The sequence below is a fragment of the Capra hircus genome, chromosome 29 (assembly GCF_001704415.2).
Source record: "Capra hircus breed San Clemente chromosome 29, ASM170441v1, whole genome shotgun sequence".
NCBI lineage: Eukaryota > Metazoa > Chordata > Mammalia > Artiodactyla > Bovidae > Capra > Capra hircus.
Window position 1 is genome coordinate 36,844,511 of NC_030836.1, and position 16,556 is coordinate 36,861,066.

Below are 16,556 nucleotides of genomic sequence, written 5' to 3' on the forward strand. Positions count from 1 at the left end.
AATCCCAGGGCTGATCTCCTTCAGAATGGACTGGTTGGATCTCCTTGCAGTCCAAGGGACTCTCAAGAGTCTTCTCCAACACCACAGTTCAAAAGCATCAATTTTTCGGCACTCAGCTTTCTTCACAGTCCAACTCTCACATCCATACATGACCACAGGAAAAACAATAGCCTTGACTAGACGGACATTTGTTGGCAAAGTAATGTCTCTGTTTTCCAATATGCTATCTAGGTTGGTCATAACTTTTCTTCCAAGGAGTAAGCGTCTTTTAATTTCATGGCTACATTCACCATCTGCAGTGATCGTGGAGCTCCCCAAAATAAAGTCTGACACTGTCTCCACTGTTTCCCCATCTATTTCCCTTGAAGTAATGGGATCAGATGCCATGATCTTTGTTTTCTGAATGTTGAGCTTTAAGACAACTTTTTCACTCTCCACTTTCACTTTCATCAAGAGGCTTTTGAGTTCCTCTTCACTTTCTGGCATAAGGGTGGTGTCATCTGCATATCTGAGGTTATTGATATTTCTCCCAGCAGTCTTGATTCCAGCTTGTGCTTCTTCCAGTCCAGCATTTCTCATGAGGTACTCTGCATATAAGTTAAATAAGCAGGGTAACAATATACAGCCTTGATATACTCCGTTTCCTATTTGGAACCAGTCTGTTGTTCCATGTCCTGTTCTAACTGTTGCTTCCTGACCTGCATATAGGTTTCTCAAGGGGCAGGTCAGGTGGTCTGGTATGCCCATCTCTTTCAGAATTTTCCACAGTTTATTTTGACCCACACAGTCAAAGGCTTTGACATACTCAATAAAGCAGAAATAGATGTTTTTCTGGAACTCTCTTGCTTTTTCCATGATTTAGCAGATGTTGGCAATTTGTTCTCTGGTTCCTCTGCCTTTTCTAAAACCAGCTTGAACATCAGGAAGTTCATGGTTCACATATTGCTGAAGCCTGGCTTGGAGAATTTTGAGCATTACTGTCCTAGCATGTGAGATGAGTGCAATTATGCAGTAGTTTGAGCATACTTTGGCATTGCCTTTCTTTGGGATTGGAATGAAAACTGACCTTTTCCAGTCCTGTGGCCACTGCTGAGTTTTCCAAATTTGCTGGCATATTGAATGCAGCACTTTCACAGCATCATCTTTCAGGATTTGAAATAGCTCAACTGAAATTCCTTCACCTCCACTAGCTTTGTTTGTAGTGATGTTTTCTAAGGCCCACATGACTTCACATTCCAGGATGTCTGAAATGGACTGGGATGGGTGAATTTAATTCAGATGACCATTATATCTACTACTGTGGGCAGGAATCCCTTAGAAGAAATGGAGTAGCCATCATGGTCAACAAAAGAGTCCAAAATGCAGTACTCGGATGAAATCTCAAAAACGACAGAATGGTCTCTGTTCGTTTCCAAGGCAAACCATTCAATATCACGGTAATCCAAGTCTGTGCCCCAAACAATAATGCTGAAGAAGCTGAAGTTGAATGGTTCTATGAAGACCTACAAGACCTTTTAGAACTAATACCCCAAAAAGATGTCCTTTTCATTATAGGGGACTGGAATGCAAAAGTAGGAAGTCAAGAAACACCTGGAGTAATAGGCAAATTTGCCCTTGGAATATGGAATGAAGCATGGCAAAGACTAGTAATGTTTTGCCAAGAAAATGCACTGGTCGTAGCAAACACCCTCTTCCAACAACACGAGAAGACTCTACACATGGACGTCACCAGATGGTCAACACCGAAATCAGATTGATTATATTCTTTGCAGCCAAAGATGGAGAAGCTCTATACAGTCAACAAAAACAAGACCAGGAGCTAACTGTGGCTCAGATCATGAGCTCCTTATTGCCAAATTCAGACTTAAATTGAAGAAAGTGGGGAAAACTACTAGATCATTCAGATATGACCTAAATCAAATCCCTTATGATTATACAGTGGAAGTGAGAAATAGATTTAAGGAACTAGATTTGATAGATAGATGGCCTGATGAACTATGAACAGATGTTCGTGACATTGTACAGGAGACAGGGATCAAGACCATCCCCATGGAAAAGAAATGCAAAAAAGCAGAATGGCTGTCTGGGGAGGCCTTACAAATAGCTGTGAAAAGAAGAGAAGCGAAAAGCAAAGGAGAAAAGGTAAGATACAAGCATCTGAATGCAGAGTTCCAAAGGATAGCAAGAAGCAATAAGAACGCCTTCCTCAGCGATCAATGCAAAGAAATAGAGGAAAACAACAGAATGGGAAAGACTAGAGATCTCTTCAAGAAAATTAGAGATACCAAGGGAAGATTTCATGCAAAGATGGGCTCGATAAAGGACAGAAATGGTCTGGACCTAACAGAAGCAGAAGATATTAAGAAGAGGTGGCAAGAATACACAGAAGATCTGTACAAAAAAGATCTTCACGACCAAGATAATAACGAAGATGTGATCACTCACCTAGAGCCAGACATCCTGGAATGTGAAATCAAGACACAAGTGGTCCTTACGTTCCTTGAACTAGCAATCAAGGGCAGTTCATTGTCCAGGAGGCAAGAGAAATGATACAAGGACTAGGCGGCCATGCTGGACAATGAACTGCACAGGCCTTATTGCTGGAATCAGTGTCTCTTCTGCTCCAAGCATGTTGGAAAGTGAGCTAATTGGCTATGTTTCCAAGAGACGTCAGAATTCTGGATATTTATGTAAAATCTCCTGATTTTAACGTTAGCAGCTAACTAATTTTTTTTCCAAAGAATGTAGTGGGAGCCAAATCTCCAGCACAGTGCACTGGATTCAGCCTTCAGTCTGTGCAGGTTTTATTTCTGGCCTAGAGGTGGGAATGCAGTGGCAACAAAGAGGGATTTAATTGAAGTTGGTTGATATAAAAAGAGACTGAATCCATACTAAACATGTTTGTTTCCTTTCTATTTATAAAGAAAGCTCACTAGGGACATATAAACCAACTAATTTAATAGTGTCCAATTTGCCGAAGATAAATGGATATATTTCTCTTAAAATTTCACAGTAGGGTCCATGCCTTGAAACATTTATCTGCCAAACAAACATACCAATAAATAATTTTGAAATGTCTTATCAATACATGAAAATGAAACAACTCAAAGCTCCCACTCAGCCTGAGTTGAATAAGGCTACTTATTAAACTGTTGCTGCAGACAAAGTAAAGATGATAGTGTGTTATGGCTCCTTCCTGGGCTCCCGGGGCATATTCCTGCATGAGATCTATCCAGGCCTGTCCCTTGGGTACAACAGGAGCTTATCGTGGTCACCAGGTATGTATAGATGGGGCATTGTGTCTTTTTTTTAATGCTCATTTTTGCACATTGTTTAAATTCAGTTTTGGTGGCTAAATCTCAACAGGGGGAATATGACATCATCTGACAAGTGACACACACATATGCCCTTTAACTCACCAATTCTACATCTAGTGGTCTATCCAAATGACACACTGGTGAAAATATGAAAAGTCATCTGCACAAGCTATCTAGCACACATTGTTTTTAAAGGAAAATATCATCAAGATTCCAGAAGTTACAAGCCACAGGAGCATGTGCAATAAGGCATGGGACATCCCAACAACAATATAATGTGGATGGAGGGAGGAGTGGAGTGGGTGACATCTTCAGGGTGCACTGTGTATTTTTTTTTCCATTTAAATATAAATGTATTTATTTTAATTGTAGGGTAATTACTTTACAATATTGTATTGGTTTTGCTAACCACCTCAAAACAGAGGACACATACAGACTGAAAGTGAAGGGCTGGAAAAAGATATTCCATGCAAATAGAGACCAAAAGAAAGCAGGAGTAGTAATACTCATATCAGATAAAACAGACTTTAAAACAAAGATGGTGTATTTGGTTTTTAAAAGAAGAAGGTTCAAAAAAGTTCTTCTAGTTTGCTGCCTCTACATACACATATATGTTTATTTTCATTTAGAAAGAGTAGAAGAACTAGCCCCAAACTACTAAAATGTAACTTATGGGTGAGGGACAAGGAAGTGAGCTATACATTGTTTTATACCAAAAGAAAAAAAGGAAAGGAATCTGAAACCATATTCAACAACTTATTGTTGCTGATATCGCTTCTGTTCTTGTGAAAGTATTGTATGTATGTTACAGGTTAAAGCAAGTCAGTAATTAAAGTTAACATTGTTCTGAAGTAAGATTTTCAGTGATTAGAGAAAAGAGCTCACACATACCATAAAGAAGCTTAATTAAAACCCCACTGTCTTAAATCTTGAACTGAGAGCATAAGTTGGTACCAACCAGTTATATTCCTCTTTAATTTTTTTAGAGGAAAATCTGTATTTCTTGCTCTGAACACTGTAAAGCCTAGAAGCAATGACAGCTTGGTAACAGTGATTATCCTGAGGTCTAACATGTAGCCTCTAAATGCATTTCCCGCCAGACAACCCATGTATTCTTAAAGAGATGCCTTGATTTCAGGACTGGATAAAGAAATGCACCAAATAATCTTGGGAATCTTGAAGGACCAGGAAGTTGAGGGACTTCAAAGACTGGTGGGGACTGGAGAGAAAGCTTAGGAATTCATATGAAGAGGCCAGAAGTGGGACAATTTTAGCATAAATTCCAATTGATTGAAATAAATTAATTGTATAAATGTCAGAAATTCCACAAGATAATGACTTTGTTTTTTGCCCAGTTATGTCCAGTTGTCTGCGACCCCATGAACTGCAGCATGCCAAGCTTCCCTGTCCCTCATAGTCTCCTGGAGTTTGTCCAAGTTCATGTCCATTGTATTGGTGATGTTGTCTAGCCCTCTCAGCCTCTGACCCTTCTTCTCCTTCTTCGCTCAACCTTTCCCAGAATCAAGGGCTTTTCTAATGAGTTAGCTGTTTGCCACAGATGACCAAACTATTGGAGATTCAACTTCAGCATCATTTCTTCCAATGAATATTCAGGGTTGGTTTCCCTTAAGATTGACTGATTTGACCTCCTTGCTGTCCAAGGGACTCTCAGGAGCCTTTTCAAGCATCACAGTACAAAGGCATCAATTCTGTGGCCCTCTGCCTTCTTCATGGTCCTGCTCTCACAAACATGTAACCAATGGGAAAACCATAGCCTCGACTATATGGACCTTTGTCAGCAGAGTGATGTCTCTGCTTTTCAACACACTGTTTATGTTTTTCAAAGCTTTCCTGGCAAGAACCAATCGTCTTTTGATTTCATGGCTGCAGTCACCATCCACAGTGCTTTTAGAGGCTAAGATGAGGAAATCTGTCACTGCTTCCACCTTTTCCCCTTCCATTTGCCATGAAGCAATGGGGGTGGATCCCATGACATTAGTTTTTTAATATTACATTTTAAGCTGGCCGAATGTGTTCAAATGTTAATAGACAACATCTAATTTGTCACTGCGACAGATTGTAGGGCACCAACTCAGCATTCTGAGCACTGAGAAAGGAAAATAATCATCGTATTGATGCTGTTTTTGCGTCTATGAAGCATATTTCATGTAACTATAAACAGTGAAAGGAACCTTATTTTTATTGAAGAATTTCAGAAATTAAAGTTGAAGGAGCAGTAGTAACAGAAAACCACTATTTCAAAACATTCTCATGAAGTGGTTCTAGGCAAAGATCTACAATGCCTGCTGAAACCATAAGTGAAATGAAGAAGGGCATGTTCATAATGGATGCATGAGATGGGCAACATCCTAACCCACTGCATTCCAGCATCTCTCAAAGTGAAGCAGCAGGAATATGATCTTCTTGAAGTGATACCATCAGATATATATATCTGCACGTGAAATATACCAAAAAAATTTTTTTTGAACTCAATTATCCACCATAGAGATGCCAGAACTTACACAGGACTGGGGAAACACTCTTGGAGGGTACAAACGAAAACTTGTATGCACCAGGACCAAGGATAAAGAAGCAGTGACCCCACAGAGACTACCCAGACTTATCTATGAATGTCCAGGAGGCTCCTGTGAAGACGTGGATCGGCAGCGGCCTGCAGCAGGGTTGGGGGCACTGAGTGCAGCAGTGCCTGCATGGGGACTTTTGAAGGAGGTGCCATTATTTTCATTACCTCAACTATAGTTTGGCCTCAGATCAAACAACAGGGAGGGAACACAGTCTCGCCCATCAACAGAAAATTGGGTTAAAGATTTACTTGGCATGGCCCAGTTTTCTTGTCAGTCAGTCTCTATCATCAGGAAGCTTCCGTAAGCCTCTTATCATTATCCATCAGAGGGCAGACAGACTGCAAACCACAATCACATAAAACTAACCAGTCTGATCAATGGACCGCAGCTCTAACTCGATGAAACTATGAGCCATGACATGCAGGGCCACCCAAGACAGATGGTACATGGTGGACAATTCTGACAAAACGTGGTCCACTGGAGAAGGGAATGGCAAACCACTTCAGTATTCTTTCCTTGAGAACCACATGAACAATATGAAAAGGCAAAGAGATAAGAAACTGAAAGATGGACTCACAGGTTGGCAGGTGCCCAATATGATACTGGAAATCAGTGGAGAAATAACTCCAGACAGAATAAAGAGATGGAACCAAAGAAGAACAACACCCAGTTGTGGATGTGACTGATGATAGAAGCAAACTCCAATGCTGTAAACAGCAATATTGCATAGGAATCTGGAATGTTAGGTCCATGAATCAAGGCAAATTGGAAGTGGTCAAACAGGAGATGGCAAGAGTGAACATTGACATTTTAGGAATCAGCAAACTAAAATGGACTGGAATGGGGGATATTAACTCAGATGACCATTATACTGTGGGCAAGAATCCCTTAGAAGAATTGGAGTAGCCATAATAATCAACAAATTGGCCTTGGAGTACAAAATGAAGCAGGTCAAAGGATAATCAGAGTTTTGCCAAGAGAATGCACTGGTCATAGCAAACACCGTCTTCCAACAACAAAAGAGAAGACTCTACACATGGACACCACCAGATTGTCAATACTGAAATCAGATTGATTATATTCTTTGCAGTCAAGGGAAAAGAGTGAGGATGAGAAAGAGAACTGATGACTTCTGATTTCTTGGGTCCAGGCACTGAGATCTTTGGATCTGCTCTGGTTCCTATGTCCCAGAACCCCAGAATCCTTCCAAATAGTCTCCCCTTTCTTTGAAGCCAGTTGGAGTTGGGCTCCTCTCACTTGTGTTTCAGAATTGGTTCCAGATCCTTCCCAAACATTATGCACCTCCCAGACCCAAACAGAGGCACCCATTTGTTTCAGGACCATTAAGAGTGAAACATTTTCTTCTTTACTGAGAATAGGGTTTGCAGAGCACCAAATGCAGTTCACCAGCATCCTGGGCAGGAGTGTCCTAAGTGTGAGCCAGTGTGTGTTAGGAGCGGCCTGACTGATTCCTGAACCAGTCCAAGATTTACACTGCCTGTGCCAGGCCAACCCTGTCATTTCCTTGATCAAAAACTGAGAAATACAGCCTCAGGAAGACTTCACCAAGGACCCAGGTCTCTGAGATGTTATCTTGCTCTGTGCCTCCTCTAAAGGTGGTAAAGCAGTGGCCTTGAGAATCCTGGGGGAGTCAGAGACACACACCAGTCAGCTTGAGCCCTTTCCTGCAAATGCCTTCAATATCCAGACTCAGCACAGTTCTTGGTTTTATTTCACTCTTTTGCTTACTATCAGGTGCTTTTCTCGGCATCTGGGGATGTGAGGGTTCATCCCACGTGAGAAAGGGCCAAGGTATGTGGCTGCCATATGGCAGGGTGTAGAGGATGGGAAGATAGAAAATTTGGGATTATCAGAAACAAAGCAATATACAAAGAAATGATAAACAACAAAGTCCTACTGTAGAGCACAAGAAACTATATTCAATAAACAGTAGTGAAAAAGAATAAAAAAGAATATGTATTTCTGTATGTCTACAACTGAGTCAGTTTGCTGTGCAGCAGAACTTAAGGTAACACTGAAGATCAGCCATCAGTCCAGTCCAGTTCAGTCACTCAGTTGTGTCCCACTGTTTGCGACCCCGTGAACCGCCATACTTCAATACAATTTTTTCGAAAATAAGAGTGTCCCATAGTTCCCCTCACTCCCTGTTCCTTTCCTTCTGACTCCTGCTCTTTGTTTTCTCTGCAGAGAATGCTGGTTCTTCTCCTGCATCCCCAGAGCCTGTTCTTTATTAAAAAATAACTTTTACTTTCATAGTCAAGTATAGGTAATTAACAATATTCTGAGTTTCAGGTGGACAGTAAAGTGACTCAGTCATACATATACATGTATCCTTGTCCCAAAGATTCCCCTTCCATCCAGGCTGCCACATAACATTGAGCAGAATTCCCTGTGCTGTATTCAGTAGCTCACTGTTTGTTAGCCATTTAAAATACATTCATAGAGGTGCTTACAATTCATTCTTTAAGACTTAGCTCAGGCCCTCTGGGAAGCTTGCTTGGATCCACACTCACCCTCTTTGGCCACTCCAGGAATGGTTGGGTGACTTACTCTGGTGCTCCACCCCCACCTATCAGTCTGAAGCCCTCATCACTCTAATAAGTGCCCAGTGCCCCTTAGCAAAGCACCTTGGGGTGCCATTTGCATGAAATCCAGTGTAGATTTGCCCAGAACCAAGTGGGCTTCCTTGTAGCTAGCTCCATGAGGTGGGGGGTTAGAATTACTGAAATTCCGGATCTGCCTCAAAGCCTTCTGTGAGCCCTTCAGAGCTTGCTCTGAACTCCCTTGGGAGCTGTCATGAAGCCTCTACCCTATGCTGCGGCTGAGCTGTCACAGGGTCCCCTTTATGTGCTCTAGCATTCAAACTCTCCACCAAGGGGTCGGGTACCCACGTCATTTATCATTCAAACAAGGAGAACACGGAGAGGGAAGGGAGACTGTTAATCCCTAGGGTGGAACAGCACACTTGGACTGTCCCCAGCCATCCCCATACCACATGGCCTATTTTCAGGGACTGCTAGAGCTGACTTTCCATGTTCATGCATCTGAGAGCTCTGAATTGAAGCTCTTTGAGAACTGAGGACCTTAGTGTTCCCATCTCCTTGTGACTCCCACCATGCTAGCATCGGGTGGTGTCTCCACATTTATTTCAGGAAGATCGATGTCCCAGACGGCCCTTTACTCTCAAGTGGTTTATTTAGTGGGAGGCTCTGGCCCAGCCACAGGGCTCAGCAGCACCTGCAATGGTGAGACTAGACCTGCAGATGGCGCCCTCCTCCCAGCAGCAGCCCCCAAAAAGGTTCCTCAGAGTTTCAGTTTGAGAAGCAACCCTCAGGACTGTCCCCTCACCTTGAAGATGTAGGCTCGAGCTGGTACTGGGTAGTTGATGCCATTGATGGTGAAGATAAGAGAGGGCAGGATATTGATGGCAAAACATGAAATATAGTGCTGTTAGAGAGAGAGGGAAAGAGGTTGGCCCCGGAGATCTTTGTTGTGCATGGAGACTGGGAGTGACCCTTTGGCATGACCCTTCACCTTGAAACCATGGGGTGTGGCACGGATGAGCCTCTGGATGTTATTAACCAGACTTGTTAGACCTTGTATCAGTGATGTCCCGGTGTCCAAAACAGCATGGCATCCTCCAGAACAAGCAATAACGTTTCGTTTCATGGAGATGCTGCCAGACAGTGGGACAAAGTGGACATGAAGGTTACTCTGAGTCTCCCCAGAGCTTCCCCCTGCCCGACTGTCTCCTGAATATCCCTTCATCTCTTTCCCTGACTCTTCTTTTGCTCTGGACATGGCAACTTGACACCCTTAAATGCAGCACTTGAATACACCAGGCTCTTTTGTACCTTGACACAAGGCGGTCTTCCTTCTTAGAAGACCTCCCTTTCCCTGTCTAGATAACTTCTCATCCTTTAGATTTCTGCTTAATTGTCATGATTTTGGGGAAGTCTTTCCCGTGGTGTATATCAGTCTCTTATCTTGGTCCCTCTCTGTAGACCCTTCCTCATGTCTAGCATGTACTAAAGTGATAATTCACTGTGTGTGGGAGTCACTTCATGTACATTTGCCTTTTTAGATGTGAGGGCAAGTTTATTCTCATCAGATCCCTAAAGTGCCTGGCACACAGTGGATGCACAATGCTTGTCTGTTGAATGAGTAATGAACACTGTGAAAATAATGAATGAAGAACAATCAGAGAGCTATATCTGATGTCAAACAAAAATAGGTCAAACACACAGTGAAGACGGAAGTTCCCAGGGGCAGCAGATTCTCATAGGGATGGGGAAGACTGGCTGCCCTGGGAGAGGGTGTCTCCCAGCACTGCTCACTCACCCAGCTCAGACACTGAGGCCTTGGCCAGGCGATACCTGAGTAGCCCATGGAACCTCCAAAGGACAGAGCCACTTTTTTTCTGAGGGTATTACACAGAATCCCATCAATTATTGCCCCTTGTTCTCAAGACATTTCTGGATCCCTCCTTCCTGATTCACTCAGTTACAGCATCTGCTTCATTGTGTGTCCAGGGTAGGCAATAGGTAGCTATGATCATGTAGGGTGTCTTTTATTATGAGTTGCTTTCAGGTGTCAAGACTGTGGCCAACCTCTCTCCACTGCTGGCTAGCTCCTCCTTAAGGAGATCAGTTTTCCCCATTTATTCAGGACTTTCCCTGTTTTTAAACCAACATTTATACCTACTGAGAGCTTCCTCAGTCCTGTGTAAACATGAATAGTTGGTCATCTTATCACAGCTCTGTTCAGGCTGAGAAAACTCTCCCTGTTCCTCTTTTCACCACACTGTAGGGTCCTCTAACAGTGATCCCTACCTCACACTCAGCAGTGCAGTCCTCCCCTAGCTGCACAGGCCTCTCTGGAGCCTGTTAAGGACCCTGGTCAGAGCCCTGGTCAGGAGGCGTGGGGCGATTATGAACCTATGGGTGGTTTGTTTATCTACGTGTTTGTATGTGTCACTGTGTGTTTGCTTGTGTGTCTCTGTGTGCCTATGCCTGTTTAGGTGTGTCTGTGTGTTTAATTGGCCTGCTTGTGTTTTTATGCGCCTGCTTGTATGTTTGTATGTGCCTGCTTGTGTGTTTGCATGTGTCTGTGTGTCTGTCTGTGTCTTTGTGGGTGGTGTATATGTCTGTTGACTATGTGTCTGTGAGTGCATTTGTGTGTATCTGCTTGTGTCCGTGTACATATGTGGGAGCATTACTTGGGGTGACCCTCAGAAGGAAAGGCTTACTGGTCCATGTTTACACGCCAGTCACCTGCTTGGGTCAATGGTACCCACTTGAGCTCTCCCATGTAGTAGGCTTTGTCCACACCACCAAACATCACCACACTGTCCTTCCCCCTGCATCTGTAGAGAGAAGAGAGAAGGGGATCCTTGGAGGACAGTAACAACAGCACTGTCAGGGCTGTGCTTATCCACCCATCAAGGCCCTAATAATGTCCCCATTTACAGATACAGAAATCGAGACTAGAAGCGATTGAGAACTGGACCGAGGTCAGTCATGGGCTAATGAGTGGCACAGAGGAGGTTAGAAACTGGGCCACCTGGCCACTCTCCACCCATTCAGTCTTCTGAAGAGGCCCGGGAACTCTGCGACATGAGTGGTCAAAGACATCCTCGGAGGACAGTGTGCCGAAGGGTTTTGGCTTCCCTCTTGTCTCAGGCCAGAAAAATCAAGGCCGGAGAGTGCTAAAGATGTGGGTTCAGGCTCACCCAAGGTTGGCTTCCCTGGCCTGTGACCTGTGCTATCCATGAGGCCCCACATCAACAGGGCCCACACCTCTGCTATCGCTGTCTTGAAATTCCCAATTCTTGTTGAAAAGGGAACCCACACTTCTGTTTGGGTTCCACAATTTGGTTTTACACTGGCTTCTGCAAATTGTGTAGTGGTCCTGGGCACTGAGTGAAATGTTAGAGAGGAAGGAAAGATTTCCACTGTCCCTCTCTTTCCTTCCATTTCAAATTCATCTGGAAATCTTGTTGCATTTTCTTCCAACTCATATCCTGACACCTTGCATTAGTCTTCCTCTCCCTTCACCACCTACACCAACCTGCTGCTCTTGAGCCCAGGAGCAGGGTTGTGTTCCAATAAAATGTTATTTATAAAAGCCTGGGTGAAGCCAGGTGGGGCCCTGGGGCCATAGTTTTCCAGATTATCTCTCAGGATACTTCTGTATCAGGTATTCGATAATTTTCTTGCCACTGAAGCATCTCAAGCTAATTTGGAGAGAGGGCTTGTCCAGCTCAGACTTACTTGCTCAAGTAGAAGGCAAAGACAGGCTCAGAAATGACACCTTGTTTCTTCAGGTTGTCAAAGATGGGGATGGCTCCTATGGCGGACATGCGGGGGTAGTTCAAGCCCAAGATGTCATCAAAGGGTGCACTTTCAAACCCATATTCCTCCAGGCTTAAGCCAAATGGCTGGTCAGTGATAACAAGGTCCCCAATCTGTGGGAGAGAAGAGTATTCCCGCTTAGAGATTTGTGAAGTGGGGCTGGGACTGGGCTGGGTGCACTGCCATTAGATCCTCAGGGAAGAACTGAGGCCCAGCTTTCTCTTCGGTGAACATCAGATAGTTAGACTTAGCTGGGAGGGGAATTTGGGTTCCATTTGTGTGGGTAATAGATGTTAAAACATCTACTCTGTGTGAGTCAAATTGGCCTCAAGACTTCTACACAGGCGGGGCAACAGAGTCAGGTCAGGACCCAGTGGTTCCCCCTTGAGGACAAAATGAGTAGCGGGCAGATAGCTTTCTCTTAGGCATCGCTGTGATCTGATGACAGAAGGAGACTGAATTAATTGTCATGTATTATGGATTCCGCATCTGCCCAGGAAGACAGAAGTCCATTTTACAATGTTTCTGGCAGGGTTCTTATGAAACTACTACCTGGGAAATACACTTTTGGGGATATGCGTGTGTTTGTGCTACTGTGTATGAGAGAGAGACAGTAAGAGATAGAGGGGAACTACCCCGGTACTTTGGGGGGAGGCAGGCTATAGGTTTTATTAGACTCTCAAAGGCCCCATACGTTGTGAACACACTTATCAGGCCTCCCTACACCTCTGGCCTCTTGCTTATCCACCCTGGATATCTGAAGAGCTTGTCTGCACCCAGGGTCCCCAGATTGGTTTTATCCTTTCCCCAAACAACCACCACCAGCTTTGGTTCTGACAAGCCATCCCAGCTCCACCACTTATCACATGTGTGACCTCAGCAAGCCCTTGCTGTCTGCACCTCAGCTTCCTCATCTGTATCGTTAGCTAATCAACACATCTGCTGTGTGGGGTTGTTGCAGGATTAAACCAGTTATTACCTGAAAGTGCCCAGGACAGTCTGAGAATGTAAACGTCAGTGCTTTCCCCCCCTCTGCTTGCGCCCAGGAAAGTGAAACTTGTGCTTCTCATGGGCAGAGGAGCTGCCAGTCCACAGCCCAAGGCACCCTCTGAGTTAACTAATTGCGAGTTTGTATGTCACCAAGGGTGCTGTCTCCCCAGGGAAAGGACACTGTGGGTAGGATGATCAATCCCTAGGGCAGTTAAGGGAGGTCAGGTTCTTCCAGCTGGTCCTGTATCTGTTTCGTAAGCAGTAGCCACTCCATAGTCAGTCCTGACTCAACTTCTGTTTATACATTACCCGAATGGTGTCATAAGCAAGTAACCCCTTGATTATCCCAGACCCATAGATTATGTTGAAGGTCTCTTGGGTAGGCCGGTAGGTGGAAGACTCGTTATACTTGAAGGTATTGTGTTTATCTGCACACACAAGAGATGATTGTCAGGCAGGTGTCAAGGGTGTAGAACAGGGTGGCAGGGCAAGTGAAAGAAGGTAGGTTGGGGTGTGTCTGTACTCACAACAGGCTGGACTGGTGCAAAAGATGGAAGACACCCATAAGTCAGATGAGCCTGTGTCAATGACAACCCGGAATTCCTGAGGGGGTGTTCCAATGGTGATATTACCAACATAGATGAGCTACAGGGTCCAGGAGGAGTGTGTTAGTGTATATTTGGTTCTCCTTGATTCCCACGCTGCTGCCTCCCTCTGGGTGTCACATGTCTCCTGAGATCACTTTCTAACCACTGTGGAGCTCACAGCCTTTGCTCACAGAGGTGCCTGCATTTGATATTTTTTCCTGTGCTATGCTATATGCAGGTTATTGACTCTACAACCAGGCATTGAAGCAGTACCTCCTGCATTGGAAGCCCAGAGTCATAAGCACTGGGCCTCCAGGGAAGTCCTGGTGCCTTCATTTGAGACGATCTCTAGTCTCCTCTTTGAACTCAACCTGAGCACCTCCTTCTCCAGGAGGTCCCCTGTGATCAACCCCAGCCATTCCCTCTAAACTCAGACCATGTCCAATCAATACCACACAGGTAACCCTGTCATTTGATGTGTATTTACTCTTTGCCTATCTCTCCGGCTGGCATGAGCATTCTTGAAGACAAAATGTGCCCTTTTTTCTAATATAATAACAATAACCATAGTCTTAGATTCTTATTGCCTTACACAGATTAGGGGTTCAGTAACATTTACTGCTGTGGTTCTTGCATCTGTGGGAGTTGAACTCCTCTGCCTGAGGATTCACACTTGCTCTGCAGTTGGCTTTATCTTTTGACCGGAGATGGCTCACTCTTCATCTGTAACTGAGTGGCTCACTTAGTTTAGAAGGAGCAATCTCCCTCAAACTAAAGACACATCTTTGACACAGAAATGGATTTTCACCTGCCACATGGTCATTGCTGGTCCCAGTCACCACATACGAAGGGTTGAGGATGAGAATGCCTTCTCTTGTGGGTGGGGTCCCTGTTTCCAGTGTTTCTGCCTCCTGCAGGAGCCCCAGCCCCAATATCCCACCTGCCACCTCCAAAAGAACCCCAATGCTAGGCCACACCCCAGGGCGCATGTGGAGCACCATCCCCCCAACGCACTCACATCAAGGAAGTTCCTCATGGGTAGAGAAGTTATATTTGAGTTACCAGTAGAAGTCTGGGACAGTCTATAAGTGTGTTCCTTCATGAAAATGTTCAGCAAGTTGTTTTCACTGAGAATTTCTCCCATGGTCTTCATTTTTGTTAGAGGTATTCTTTCACCAAAATTGGGGGGAAAAACAAAGAAGCAACAATTAGCTGTCTCTGTTAAGGTATAAATGTCATTGTAATGGCACTGTGTATCTTCCAATCATTTTTATGAGTGTCACCTTATTGTCAGAATTTTATGCATGTACCGTGACAAAGACACACGGTTGAATACAGGTTCTGTTCCATAATCTTGGGTAAGCCATTTAACCATGTGGTGTCTCAGTCTCTCCCTTGGTAAAAAGGTGGAAAGTAATAATTCCCACCCTCCAAATATAATATTTGGGGAATAACTGAAGTGATGGATATAAAGTACCTGATAAATAGGAAGTCTCAACAATGACAGCCATTAACATGGCTGTTGCCATCCCACTCTATCCTTCTCAAGATGCTCAGGGAGGGAGGTAGAAGGGAAATTCTTATCCTCTTTTTACAGGGGAGGAATTTGAAATGCAGGAAGATTGTGAGTTGGCTGTGGTTACACTGCTTGTCAGATGTAAAACACTGTTTAAGCAGCTCTATCCTTCTCTATGTTGAATAGAAGAGAGGGTTGAAAAAAAGAATCCAGGAGATAGGGAACAAAATAAGGAAATTAAGAGGCTCAAGAAGGAAGGACAAGGCAAAAGAAAAATTAAAAGGAAAGAAAACAACACAGAGAGATTTGCACTCACAGAGGCTTCCAAAGAGATGTAGACATAATGAGAGAAATACAGAGATGCAGTCATAGACATATACACTGAAGCAGAGAGAGAACAGAGAGGACAAGTTGAATAAAATGTAGAAAAATGTTATTCCACAGGACCACGTCTATATCTGCACTGGCTGTGCACTGAACAATTCCAAGGAGTTACATTTTCAACAGGTCAAACATAACTGGACCCCAAGAGTTGTGCAACCATGCAAATCCATGCCAAGACCCTGGGACCCACAGTTCCTATAGCAAGGTACTTATCAACAAGTAAGAATTGAACTTTAAGACTGTTAGGGAAATATTCTTTTCCTTTCTAATCCTGATGGGTGGAAGAATAATTAGAAAAAAGAAAAAATCCCAGAAAGGAAGATGATGCCACTTACAGTCCCCATACTTACATGACTATGCACTCTGAGAGGGCCATCAGCCCGAGGAGCACAAGCCACTTCATGCTTCTTTCCTGGCTCCAAGTACTCAGGGAAGCTTTAGTCCTTTAGCATGCAGTGGTGACCAGGAGCTTCTAGTTATATGTGCTCTAACCTGCCCTAATTGTCCCCTTTAGGGCACTAATGGATCTGATAAAAATACAAATCTCTCGATAAAATTTTTATTTCCATCATTGTCCTTAGGGAATGGTCTTAGAAAATTCTCAGAATATGAGAATTCTACTGTGATCTCTTCTTTGTCACTTGCCTGGAAAACCAAACTGATCTGCATGGACATCTAAGAGTATGGGAAACCTGCCAACATGAAGAAAAAACTGCTAAGAACATCATAAAAATGAATACTAGGGGCCATGCTACCATTTATAATCTCATGTGGTCTTTCTAGCCACTTTATGAGGTGTGGTT

At 43.9% G+C, this 16,556-nt stretch overlaps 1 protein-coding gene across 1 annotated transcript; it reads right to left on the reverse strand.

Moving 5' to 3' along the window:
• Nucleotides 7,392–16,192, reverse strand: LOC102180192 (pregnancy-associated glycoprotein 1-like). Its single transcript, XM_005699666.2, has 9 exons — nt 16,104–16,192; nt 14,872–15,022; nt 13,794–13,911; nt 13,576–13,694; nt 12,196–12,389; nt 11,172–11,288; nt 9,458–9,599; nt 9,272–9,370; nt 7,392–7,544 (listed from the first exon to the last, which is right to left on the reverse strand). The coding sequence occupies exons 1-9, from the start codon at nt 16,154–16,156 to the stop codon at nt 7,392–7,394; spliced, it is 1,146 nt and encodes a 381-aa protein (XP_005699723.2). The 5' UTR covers nt 16,157–16,192.

Bases quoted from the DNA above. Each gene is read 5' to 3' on its own strand.
- LOC102180192 (XM_005699666.2), bottom strand. From the start codon at position 16,156: ATGAAGTGGCTTGTGCTCCTCGGGCTGATGGCCCTCTCAGAGTGCATA. The intron at 13,912-14,871 runs GTGAGTGCGTTG...TGGACCCTGTAG, and splicing joins CCATGAGGAACTTCCTTGAT to CTCATCTATGTTGGTAATAT. The intron at 9,371-9,457 runs GTGAAGGGTCAT...TCTCTCTAACAG, and splicing joins CCACACCCCATGGTTTCAAG to CACTATATTTCATGTTTTGC.